Here is a 13,571-nt window from a genome sequence, read left to right as displayed (position 1 = left end):
AAGCAGGGAGGAAGAAAGCTCCTAAAATTACACCTAAATGATTTGTTACAATAACACACAACCAGAATGATTGAGAAAATAATGGCAGCACAGGTCTTCATTAAGAGAAAAGGTAAAAAAAAACATTAAACACAACACATCACCAGCCTACCCTCCTTTCCACAGCCCACCTTGCAAATTAAATTAATCTGTAAATGACACACGTCACAAAAAGGCACAGAACACAATAATTCAGACGGAATGAAACTGCGCCGATGGAGACTGTCCCCTTCTCGGCCCAGTTAATAGGGGTTGATGTGGCCTGGGCCCTGCCAGTCAGGCGAGATCCTTCTCAGCAGTGTTGAGAAAGTGACGGGCCCATGGCGAGAGAGCACACAGATCTCTCTGTCCGGGGCTGCCAAGAGCTACAAGCAGGGAACAGCCTGGCCTGTGGTTTGTTTGAGCAGCTCTCACAAGCCTCTCTCTGTAGGAAAAGCCCCCCCCCCCCCCCCATCTACCCCACCCCCTTCCCTGCGTGTCTCCTGTCCATGAAAAAAGTCTTTGAGACAGCACAGAGCTGATGGGGAGGGGGGGAGAGGGACCTACAGCCCCTCCCCATCAAAGCCCTAGACAGTACCTGTTAGGAGATTTCAACCAGAGGAATACTGCCATGCATTTCAGAAGAAATAAAAATGAAATAATTGGGGATAATTCACTAATGGAACTAGGTCAGCAGGCTGTCCTTGCATCACTGTGGCACAGAAAGCTGCATCCCATCAACAGCATTCTCATTTACAAACTGGGTCAGGGTTAAATGGCTTCAGATTAGACCACATCCAACTTGGATGCAGCGAGTGGCCCTGGATCAGTGGGAAAAACTATTCCATTTTCTTTTGTTTTCTTCTCTTATTTTACCCAGTAGTCTTCCACTTGATGTCCACACAAGTCTGACAGCGGCGAGCCGTCGCATCGTGGCCATTTAAGCCAGAAGCACACTTGTTTGGAAGGAATCACCGACACATGGAAAGCATCCAAGGAAAACCGTCGCAATTAAAATGAAACCAAGGTCTCCGTACTGGAGATGGAGTATTCCAGAAGGTACAGGAAAATAAAATTAAAGCTATTGAATGGATTTCAAAGAACTTTGGTTTCCTTTAAATTCTCAAAGGGTGTGAAGGTCTTTCTGGCCAAGTGTCAGACTAAGAAGTTTAAACTGGCAAAAAGGTTCTGGAGAGTTTAGAATAACAACCGTAAATCCTGTAACTTATAGCTGAATTTAAAAGGGCACAGACTGAACACGATTAGAATTCATGAGCCACATTAATAAAGCACTTTCTGCAGTTCAACATTTAGTGCTTAACTTTAATACAGAAAAGCTGTATTGTGTGACAATTGTGCTTTTTTACAATATCATTTTCAAATCAGATATAAACTCCACCTTTACAGATGTGGACCAGTGAGAAGAAAGAAAATCAGATGAAAACATGAAGGATTCTGAAAAGAGCTCCGCTGCAGTTTCTCTCATCTCCTGAGCACTGTGTTTCCTACACTGCTCCAACTTGTCATTTATGAGCTTAATAATGTAAACACAAACTGCAAAGACAACCTTTAATCAGAAACAAACCTTACATATAAAATTTGTTATGAATGCAAGATCAACAACGTAAAAACTTTAATCACACATCTTTCTCTTCGTAATATTTATGTCAATACCCCACACCCAAAAACAATCACTATCCAGTACACAGTTTCTAAATAACTGATTTGCATTCCTGAGACTGTGCAGTGAGGCAAACTTAGGGCCCATTTCATTCTTGGCAAACCTGCTATTTTAAGAATAAACCACATGAAAGTAATTGACACATAAGCTCGGCCAAGATCCAGTTTTCTACTTCAACCATCCTTCCAAACCCAGCCTGCTATGTACAGTAACACGAGATGCAGACCAGTGCCTGTATTACACAAAAGACCCACGTCACCAGTAAAGACCATTAGTCACGCCTGCTAAAACTGGGGGGGCTGGGAGGGTGGTGAACAAAGCTATTTTGATATATACCAATTGCACAGTTAACTGAACACATTTACTGTGACAATTTCCATTTCTGATGAGAATTTACAATGACAATGAATTAACTCTATTCTGAATATTTTAGAACATGCTGTTCAAGTCTTAAGCTCAATGGAAAATAACATTTCCCTGGAGTACTATTATCATATAAATCCTTTGGTGGTCTGCATTGACAAAAGACATGGCAGTCCACAAAGGCTCCTGCACTGTCTAGGTATTTTAACCAAACAAACACACACAGTCCCCACATTCCTCATCTCTGTCAACCCACAGCTAATGTCAGCAACAAGATTAGTAGGACCCCACCCCGTATAGCCCACCCTCCACTCATGTTTCAGAACACACCAAAAAGCTAAGATTGGGGTCTCTAGCACCGCAAAAATGGTGCTTCCTGGACTAGGCTCGACAGCTGTTTCCAGGGAGGAAAAAATAACAGCGATAGACATGCAACACCTTCAAAACAGCAAAGAGCCTTGCTGGAGCAACATACAACATAACCCTGCTGCAGCAGCTACATGGTACAATGCTGAATTGCTTAACTCAGTAACACTTCTTGACCACAGGGGTCATATCTGGCTCTGCTTTGGCTCATGTCAGTTTAAAATATCTTGAGCATGACAGATGATGTTTTAACCTACGCTGCATTTAGCCATGAATCTTAATCAACATTAAAGATCCAAGAATTGCTCTGTTTCCAAAAGCTCCTGAAAAACATACACTTCAGAACTGTAAAACAGTGGCATAACACAGAAGAAAACTATGAGTTTATGACACACGAATAGCTTAAAGAACTATTAATATTCAAAAGAAATGCTGGCTTTTAACACATTGCGCAAATGCAGAATCAAGTGCTTTAAATGCACCGTTGTGAGAACAGGGGCAGAATTTAACGATTACTGGTCATCCTTCAGACTAGAGAATGAGAGACATGGCAAGAGAAGGAGGAATAATTACTTACAGCCAAAGGAAAAGTGCCACAAACACGAACTGGGAGAAGCTTTCAGCTTCAGAGCTCGTTTCCTCAAGCACATGCAGGCACACCGGGCAGGCAGGCAGGCAGAATGACTTCAGGTGGTGCTCGCGAGCTGTAGTCACAGCAGGAAGCCCTCTGATAAGAATGCCTGGTATGTATGAGCTGCCAAGCTGAGCAGGAATGGGCACAGTGCATGTTCAGGAACCGTGAGCCACTCCAGAGACTGAGAATGTCCTGGAGCTGCAGTGGCTTCCGTTCCTGCACGCTGCATCCAGGGCTCTAACACCAGGGGCAACTTGACATTGCTCTCCTAATCATTAATAATAATTGCTTACACTTATATAGCGCTTTTCTGGACACTCCACTCAAAGCGCTTTACAGGTAATGGGGATCCCCTCCACCACCCCCAGTGTGCAGCCCCAACTGGATGATGCAACGACAGCCATAGCGCGCCAGAACGCTCCCCACACACCTGGGTAATGGCCTTACTCTTAAGAAACGCCCTGGGTTTTATTAATGACCACAGAGAGTCATGACCCCGGTGTTGTCTCATCAGAAGGACGGCGCCTTTTTACTGCAAAAGTGTCTCCGTCACTATACTGGGGCATTAGGACCCCCACAGACCGCAGGGTGAGCGCCCCCTGCTGGCCCCACTAACACCTCTTCCAGCAGCAGCCTTAGCTTTCCCAGGAGTCTCTCATCCAGGTACTGACCAGGCTCACACCTGCTGAGCTTCAGTGGGCTGCCAGCTGGGAGCTGCTGGCTATCGCTATTCATACAATAGTGCTAGCGGCAAGCATTTATCTGCCAACGCAGAACACCTCCCAAGCTGGTTTCTTTTGGGTCCATCTGTGGCTGAAGACTGGCTAGAATTTCCATTAGGTCCAATGCCAGAGCCCCAAGAACACCCACTTAGACTGCAGGAAGGAAAGGAAAGAGACAGAAAAATAAGGAATTCTGAAATGCAGAAAGGAGCAATAGTCCGAGTAACTTATGCACAAGAAAGACAAATGGCTGGATCCCAGCTCCAGTGAGCCCCTACTCCATCTGTGGATATTAAATCCCATTAGCCATAAAAATGAAATTGTACAGCGGGACCTTCCCAGACAGTACCGTAAAATTCTAATTGGTAAAAATTACAGTTTGTGTAGTATTTCACTTGTGTTTTGGGGGTTTTTGCTATTAAACTACAGGAGGAAATTCTCTCGTTACAATCCACAAATACACAACACACTAATAACCCACCATCTCCCACTGAGTGCCGTTAAAATTCGGCTAGAAACAAAGATGATAAATACCAAGTAAATTCAATCTTGAAATAGAACATATTAGCACACCTTAAACTGGATTTCTCTCTGTGATAACGCCTGAAATCACAACAGTTGCAAACAGGATTGTGTTCTGAAGAACAAGAAGAATCCATAAATAAATCGCAGGTCATTTTACTGCCAGGAAAAACAGCATGCTTACAAACAAAAAGCTTGGAAAGACGGTATCAGCAGAGCTGGAGAAAGACTGGAGAGGGCAGTCAGCTGCCTCTCCTGGCGCCTCTTGACGCCTCTGCAGGATCAGTCACTCACACTTGAAATCACCTGTCTTCAAGGCAGAATGAGCCCCGTGACAGAAGGTGTCAGAATTATTCAGCAGCAGCTCCGAGCAATATACCACCATTAAAAACATGCCAGTTCTTACTTTCCCAATGGACCCAGTGTGGGCGTGCTACCCCTTTCACAGTAAATGAATGAGATGGGCAGGAAATCTTTAGGAAGATGAGTTCAAAGGTGCTTAAATCCAGTGCTATATTAAGAAACCTTAAATATTTAAATACATTTAGAAACTATAATTGGAAAAAAAACATATTGAAAGTACTCATTATCAGTTATGGTAAGCTAAAGACCCTGTATATCTAACCAACATGAAATCTGTGGCTAGGTTTAATGCCGTTATCAATCAGAAATTTCCACATTCACTTACGTCCTGTACACAAGGCTTGATGCACACATTAGGCAATTACCCAAGGGCTAATAGTCTATTAGAATTAATAAACCAGCGCAGAAAGCTAACTGTAACAGCTGGTCGCCACAATGACCCCCTACTGGCATGAAGATTCAATTGCAGATGAGGAGGAATATGTTAAAGGAACAATGTTTCCTTCTGTATTAACCTGTCTTGTATCAAGATGTAAGAGCTGATCACAGCAGAGTATAAACTAAAATGTAAGAAGGGTCTAACAAGGAGCTCTCGTTTAATCATAATGCATACTACTGAACTGCAATGTGCTTCTCCTGTACACAATCCAATTCTTTTCCAGGTCATGCACTTTACACAACAGGACATCAAGTGTTACAGACATTAACCATTAATATGTTTGGTGATGGGAACATTAATAGCGTTAAAAATGCCACAGATAGACTAAGGGTCAAATACATTTAAATGCAAATGACTTGTTGAAATTGTGAATATGCATAAGCAATACCTTCACTACCAAAGCTGAAATACAAATGCAAGTATGTGACTTCTTGTTCTAAATTTCACATTTTCTTCCATACAATAGATATTAAATGATTAGCCAATACAAGCATGAGCACAATTTGTGTGCTACATAGCCTAAATCATCGCATATGTACCAATACATGTGCTGAGAAGAGAGAACCTTTTACTCATTTTGATGGCTACAACACAACTTGGATAAAAAGGCAAATCCTGTTCAAACAGTTATAGGATTGTACTCACTCCAGTTCATCACAACAGCAGGGAGACCTTCTATTGAACTATTCTGTGCAGCTCAAGCTCAGCTCAAGTCCATGCTCTGTTCCACCACTTCAAATCTGTCACCCTCAAAAGCTATGAATGTCATGAACAGGTGAGTTCAACCACACTGAATGCATGGCAGATGGTCAAAGTGCAATTTAACATTATCTTGATGAACAGCACTAATGCAGGTGAACCCAGGTTTAAATAAGCACTTGAAATCTTTTAGAAACCGGCTTCTTAATCCAAATACAGTTCAGAATTTGAAAAACTACAAATGATGCATTTAGATTTGAAAGCATTTATGATTGACCACAAGTCTCGTCACAAACTAGATGCTGAAGTTGTGCATACCACACACTGGTCACATCTACAAGCCTACAGGTATGAGTTACAAATCTGATCTGCTAGTGGAATGAGAGAGGAAATGCTAAAACTAGCCCTATTTTTTGTCAATACCAACACCTGACACAAGAACGCAGTTTCAGCATATTGCACACGTGAAACAGTAATTAGCAAATCTGCTAACCTTTACCCATCAATAACTTCATCGTGTCCCAGTATCTGGTCCTTGGGAAACAAGCAGCCCTGGCTGCATAACCCTGGTGTTGGAATAACCTCTTCTTGTTATTTTTTTATTTAGCCAAGCTGATAAATTAACAGCTTGGCAAACCATGCAATTATCCTCTCATACTCAAAAACGTCTTCAGGAGATTATCACTGAATCTAACGCAAATATATGTAATTAGTCAACAGCTTGATTTACTTCGAAGAGCAGTTGGCGAGTGTTGCATTGAGGGCAACCAGCTCACACTGCTGACAACGACAGTAACACGCACAGAGGCAGAGCCTTCCTCACACAGCTCTTCACAAAACGCAGATGGTCCATTCGGAGCAGATAAATGAGAAATATGTAACCCACATGAACAGCTGACCCTGTGCTTTATACTACATCATTGTTGTGGACCTGGGGGCTTTGAAAACAGTATGTTATGGGAAGGACATCACAGCCAGATGTTCACAAATGACCATCAACTACACTGTCTGGCTGAGAGGGCAACTTCAAAGGATCTCAAATTAACTTATATGTGCAGTGCTGGAAACATAAGAATGGAAGACAAAAACACTGCAAATGAACCTCCTGCTGTGACAAGGGCAAAGGCCGCATGACTGCAGAATAAACCAGTGAATCACACAAAAAGGTAAGAGCTTGTAAGAATGTCTTAGTATAGAATAAGGCCCACTATTGCATATGTTAGAATGTAAGGCTACAATACATTTTCTGTCATTTCTTTCAGTGCCAAAGCGCCTTAATGAATGGTCAGCCGATGATAAAACAAAATGCACTGCAAAGAAATAACATAGCACAATTCAAAATGGAAACACCCTGTAACATACAGTGGATTCCAGGTCATCACTGCAAAGGAGAATTTGTTCTCAAATGCACTATCTGGTAAACTAAAAGAATAAAACAAAAAAGTTTCTCAAACAATATTTAAGATAAGGCCTTCTGTCTGGTGTTCTGGAATAACCCCAGTTTATTACCAGGTGAATGCTTTTTTGGAGTGGCTCTTCACCATCAATATGCGTATAGTCCAATCGATAGAAAGCATGCATAGAACTGTAACCATCCTCATGCTCCATAAGACATCCTAATAGCTTGTTCATTTCCCCCTCGCTGTTCTGGCTCAAGAAATCCCTATAAAGACTGATCATGGGAAGGAATCTTGGGAGAAAATAACACGGGTCACCAAATCTGAAGACCCCACTCATTTTTATAAAGTGAGCACCAAGAAACACATCGCTCTACGCAAAGAAATTCTCAGAAGGACAAAGGATTTCACTGGATTTTAGATCATTTGTGTCAGGTGGCATGTTTGATTAATTCATCATTCATGGCTGGCCGTTACATATTTATTATACTCCAACAGCTTCATGCTATTGGCATGTTGGAGCAACACCTCAGGTGAACTCGCCAGCAGTCTTCTGTAGCAAAGAGACATGGTTTTGGGGACACTCTGATGGATGTTGCCGAGTGTGTCATTGCCATGCAGAAATGTGTGCTCACTGGCATGTATAACAAAGTCCCATATGTGGTGGTGTGGGGAGGAGAGCCCAGTTTCTACAAAACTCCACACGCAGTGATTGATGGCCGCCTGACCGCACAGAGCTTCACTGATCGAGTCCTGGACCCTCACTGGCTGCCCTGCCTGCAGGCTCATCCTGACACCGTGACATTCCAGCAGGACAGCGCAGCTTGTATAACAAGGGATTTCTCGCAAAACAAAAACGCTGCCTTTAGCCCATGGAGGCCCTACATGGCAGGCCTGAGCCACTGTGAACATTTGAAGGAGGAACTGGGGTTGACACGTGGTATCTAAGGCTTGGAGATCAGTTTTGAGCAAAGAATCAAGGTTTTGGGGACACTGCTGGAGGTCACAGAGACACGACACGCATGCTTCTAAACTGGGACTTTCAAAGTACAACCCCCTGCTGATGACCGGTTTATTCAGTGCAATGGATGTACTTAGGCAATGTCAATACAATATCAGCACACCTGTTACAAAGAAGTGTCATCTTTCTGGCATTAAAAACAAGATCATGACCAGTGTGACACAGTGTGCTGTGGTTGGTATTGCTGCCTCGCAGTGTTGGGGCCCTGGATTCAATTCTTGGGGTGCTGTCTGTGAGGAGTTGGCTGAGTGTTCACATGGGTTTCCCCCACAGTCCAAAATCATACAGGTCGGTTAACTGGCTCCTGTAAAAACCGTTCCTTGTGTGTGTGTGTGTGTGTGTGTGTGTGTGTGTGTTCCCTGCGATGAACCGAGGTCCCATCCAGGATGTATCCCACCCTGCACCTGTTCAGCTCATGCTCTACCCAGGACCCTGTACCGGACAAAGCGGATTAGAAAATTGATCACTTGTGACCAAAAACATCCCCAACTCGTTTATTGATTTGAGGCACCCCTAGGTTTATTAAAAGCCGTCCATGAAGACAATGCCTGCAGATGTAACCTGACTGAACTGTGGAGGCTGTGTGTGTGATTTGTGTAGAGGGGGATGTCTCATCACAGGCACAGTTAAGAGAGAATGTGAAAATATCCACAGGGTGGTTTACAACACAGAAACTCCCTCTGCAAGCCAGGCGATCTCCGGAATGCATTAATGTCTTTTTAGATTTCAAGTAAACGAAAAACATTTCACCTACATTGTGAAGCTATATGATGCAGAACCATGAAAACCTCACCCTTTTGATAATGTAGCCAAAAGCATCCTTTTATATCTCACAAAAAATAAATAAATAAGTGAGAAAGGGGTAAAAAAGTAGAGACGTGAATTTGGAAAACAATTCCATGTTACCACACATGGGTAACATAAGAACTGCTGCAAAACTACCAATAAAACTGCAGACGGACATGGTTTTCACTCACTGAGCTACCATGAGCTTTTTCAGGATCCTTTAATGGATACTTTCTCCTACGTGCCTGTAAGACAGAAGACTTGCAGCTCGAAGCCTGTTGTGATTTTCAATTAAAAATCGCTTAAATTAAAATGTACCTGATTTTCAGGAGAGGATATCAGAATTGGTATCTTGATACTCATCCTCCATGTTTATGCCCCCAATTCCAAACCCTAGGAATCCCTATAAACTCCCAGAGGAATTACCTTCTGCCTCATTTTATTGCTTTGCAGGCACAGTGTGCTAATGCCATCCCTAGTCCAAATACATCCCTTTGTACTATACTCCAACACAGCCTGCGATTCTACACAAGCGCAGCTCATTTCAGACCCAAGCCTTTCATCAGCCCCCCGACACAAAGAACCCAAGGCCCACCAGCATACTGGCAGTCTCTGCCTTTTAAAAAGATTCTCTTACTGTAATTTGGGATGTTTTTTAAGTCAAGCCCCAATACCACTCCCATTCACCCTTTATTGTAAACGCACACAAAGATGACGTTTTCAGCCCTTATATGAATGCTGTTAGGAGCTTCCAAGACCTAAAGTTCCATTTTTTTTTTATTTAACGAGGTTTTGCTGTCTTTCAAACAACGCAATGCTTCAGATTGGCTGTGACTGTAAACATAGCAAACGCACACAATACAGCCGCTTTCTTGCATATTTGATCGCCCCCAGGGAACGTCTAATTGTTTTTCTGTACTTGTCGGATGCGTGTCAATCTTTTTCCCCCCCCATAAGACAATTCATTACTTCAAGTCAGTGTTCTGTTATTAGCAGCAATCCCTGCAATACTGACCAAACATTATCAGCGATTCAATTCACACCAGCCGAGACATTCTCTGACGATTTCAAAATGATCACCTTTAAATATTACACATGGTTTCAGAATACCATCCTTTCTCTGTAACTCATTCTGTCCACAATATATAGTATATTCTTATTGGAGTATGTAATTTTTGAATCGTTACTAACGGGTTTTAAGGATTTAGCCCCAGAGTTGTTTTGGTCGGAGGTAAGCTCCAGAAAAGGTTTTTCGCAACTGTACGGGATGCAATGTAATAATTAAGTGGACAAATTGTCTAAAACAGCAATTCTACAAACTGGCTCTTTCCGTCCAGTCAATGTAGATCAGGAGTAATTTAAAACCTGACACAAGAAAACGTGTTGCTTTAATCAACGAAGAATGTCCAGCATCGGTTACAATGCTTATTCCGTCGCTGCTTAATTCAATTCTCCCCTCTAGCTTCCGATATTCAGACTGGACCGCTCAATAAGATGTACTATCACGGTCCCTACAGTATTTGTTCGGACACTGAATAGATTAAGGTGACGGGTTAAAGGTCAATTTTTAAAAACCCTTGCGAAACTGCAAGACTTTTCCAAACGATTTGATTATTTTTTTTAATTTTCCAATTTCACATTGTTATTGATAACCAATTCCGTATTCAATAAGCCCCTGCCTGAGGATGAATCGATACCCCAATCCTACACAATAGACACCTATTTTCCGTCCGCCACCAGTATTTACATACGTCTCCCAGGTTAGCGATCACTACTGAACAAACATACCTGCAGAGACACATTTGTCGAACACCTTGTTTCCTTAATGCAATTGATTTCGATACCATATCTCCCCAATGTTATTTCTCAATACCCTGTTCCTCTCTGCACAGTTAAACCAAGATCTTCCAGGCGCTGGACGCGAATCGTAGACACACTACAGTGAATGCAGATTATGTAGTAGCTTTCAATAATACTCATCATCATTACAACAATTAAAAGACGAGCGAAGCCTTCACACAGTCATCTCCGTAAATTGCCTCGACGTATTTTCTCTAATTCTCTACAACTCTAAAAATTAAATTCCTGAAATCCCCTAGCAGCCTCCTGTAAAATATCCTACTACTGCGTGCGTCGCTTTCGCGGGGGAGAGCGAACACCTTCGGTGTTTAAAAAATTTCCAGGACACTGAAATACGGAATATTTAACTTGGCGTTTCAGTTACGGATTTATTTTCGCCCAACACCAACTCCACATTGCCCTTTCCTCGCCCAGCGGCTCATTCGGACCATCCCGGGTTCCCTCTCCAGATACTGCAATTCCAAAAAACAATCATTCCCAAACCTCGCAACTTACAAGCCGGCGCACCACAATCAGATGCCGCCACTTGCATTTAAAAAAAAAAAATCAAAGAAGCCACTTAAGTCCGGCTCCCAAAATGCCACAACACCAACACTCCCGAGACTCGGGGAGTCGTCCTCCCGGTAGCGAAGGAACCCATTAACGACGCACAGAAGCCCCCCAAAACTGTTGAGTGTGTCGCACGGAGTGATCCGCTGTGCAGCGGCAGCGGAGCCACAGGCAGCGCGTGCGGGACCCGGCGCGAGCGACTGTTGCCGCTGCCGCTGCTGCTGCATTCCACTACTTCACCGCGCGCTGGGCTGCCCGCACGAGCCGCACGCGCTCCGGTCGTCCCCCCCGGCCACGGCCCGCCGCGCGCCCGGGCTGTAAACTTCCCGACTCCGCGGGGGCAGAGAGAGAAGGAGAGAGAAACACACCGGTGCGCGTCCGCGACTCACCTTTCTCGGCGTGCCTCGCCACGGCGGCCGAGCGCAGGAAGGTGAGACAGGAGAGAGAGAGGAGCAACCGGGCTCCCCACTCCGCCATCACTTTTCCGAAAATGTTTATGATAGCGAACACCACGGGGGCAAATCCGCGTTTTAATCCTCTTCTTCAGCCTACCCCCCTCTCCTCCTCCTCCCCTCTCTCCAGCTCCGGAGCAAGCGAAGGGATTCCCGGCGGTTTCACGCTACTGGTGTGAAGAAAACCATTCGGGATCAGCTCGGCTGGAAACTGTCCGGCAGGAACATGTAGTGGCAGAAGTGGGGAGAGATGGAACGGCAGCGACTGGGAGTCGGGTTGTTTTCTTGAACTTAGAGGGGCGAGAACGAAGCCTGCACTCAATCCATAGCCGCGGGGAAGCCGCACTCGTGAAGAATTGCATCGATGATAGAAGAAAAAGGGCGGAAAAGAAAGAAACCCGAAAAAAAAAGGGGGGAGTGAAGAGGGAATCCGGGGCACAAGCACAGGAGGGGGAAAAAAAACAACCACTTGACCAAATCCGATCCGCCGCGGAGAGCGCAGCCGCCTCTACTGCTTCCACGACTGAGAGACAGCGGCGGCGTGGAGGGCTGGAGCTGGGTGTGGGCTCGCCGGAAAACAGGGGCCGGAGCGCCGGGACACTCGGGATCGCGGACTCGCAAGGTGAGCGAGTGGAAAACCCCGGCGTGGAGCCTACCGGAAGGCCACGCGTTGGAGCTTTTGTTCCACTCGTGTGCGTCAGGCGGGCAGAGCGCGGGGTCTGCCAGCCTCACACGTCTTTACAGGTCTTCTGCGGGGCTACGTTTCACAAGAAATCATCCCATGGGGTACTATCCGCGACGCTCACTCGTTTCAGTGTTTCCCGTTGATCGTGGAATATCCACAAAACACGTGGAATGGTCTTGCTCCATTGTTACTGTCAGTTGTATGGCCGAATTAAAATCTATATTTTTTTAGAGACGCACATAACCCGGTGCACCTAAAAATGTTCTACACGTGATTTCGCGTGCTGTTGTTTGCGTTTCATTCAATTGAGCGTGCAAGAAGAAAGCTCGTCCGGAGGAGGCCTGTTTTTAATGTTTTCGGCTCTTTTCACATCTTATAAGAATGCTGGAGACGGCCAAGAGATCAGAGCAGGAAGATTGGTATCGGAAAGACACGGAGTGCCTCGCTGTCAGACAGGCGCTTCGCTAAAAGAGGGTAACACTGCCACCACACGACTGCTGCGCCGACAGCACCCCCGACAAGTCCAAGAAGGGCGCCTCAGGCTTTTCAGGGTTTGTGTGAGGTTCCTATTAGCCGCCGGCCTCACTGAGATTTTGACTGAGATTGGGGAATAGTTTTCCTGGTGTCATCAATTCCTTGCAAACCTTTCAACCAGACCACCGACGCCCACTGTCCACGCACCTCGATTCATATTCGCGGACCTGAGCGCCTCGGCTCATTTCAGTGTCGACTGCATGTAATCGACCCCCCCTCGCTGGGCTACTGGGCTTTGCGTGTTGCTAGAGGTCCCAAGAAAAGCAAAGAAGTTCAGTTGTAATTGATATGTGATTTTTCAGAACAAAAAAAAACTTAATGATAAACACAATCTTTCAGGGGGATTTTGGACACGTCCCTCTATCTGGATCTCGTGGAGTTTCACCCCATGGCCTACACCATGCCGTTTTTACAAGCGAAACCCAACAGTTTCGGTCCAGCACTGCTCGTGAAAGACATAACGATCACCCCCCGACTGAA

At 44.7% G+C, this 13,571-nt stretch overlaps 1 protein-coding gene across 7 annotated transcripts in view; it reads right to left on the bottom strand.

Annotated features, from left to right (window-relative positions):
- Positions 1-13,318, bottom strand: part of LOC102687746 (neogenin) — a 198,150-nt gene extending 184,832 nt beyond the window's left edge. For 4 of the 7 annotated variants that reach the window (XM_015343654.2, XM_015343650.2, XM_015343655.2 and 1 more), the window contains exon 1: positions 11,810-13,318. In XM_015343654.2, the coding sequence (XP_015199140.2) occupies positions 11,810-11,897 (88 nt within the window). In that variant the 5' untranslated portion in view covers positions 11,898-13,318. The remainder of the gene's footprint in view (positions 1-11,809) is intronic. The other 3 variants (XM_015343651.2, XM_015343652.2, XM_015343653.2) reach the window with 1 other exon arrangement.
- Between the last annotated feature and the right edge of the window lie 253 nt (positions 13,319-13,571).

This window comes from Lepisosteus oculatus, chromosome 5, assembly GCF_040954835.1.
Source record: "Lepisosteus oculatus isolate fLepOcu1 chromosome 5, fLepOcu1.hap2, whole genome shotgun sequence".
NCBI classification, from domain to species: domain Eukaryota; kingdom Metazoa; phylum Chordata; class Actinopteri; order Semionotiformes; family Lepisosteidae; genus Lepisosteus; species Lepisosteus oculatus.
The sequence above is the reverse complement of the archived record's forward strand: the minus strand, read 5'-3'. Positions and strand labels throughout refer to the sequence as shown.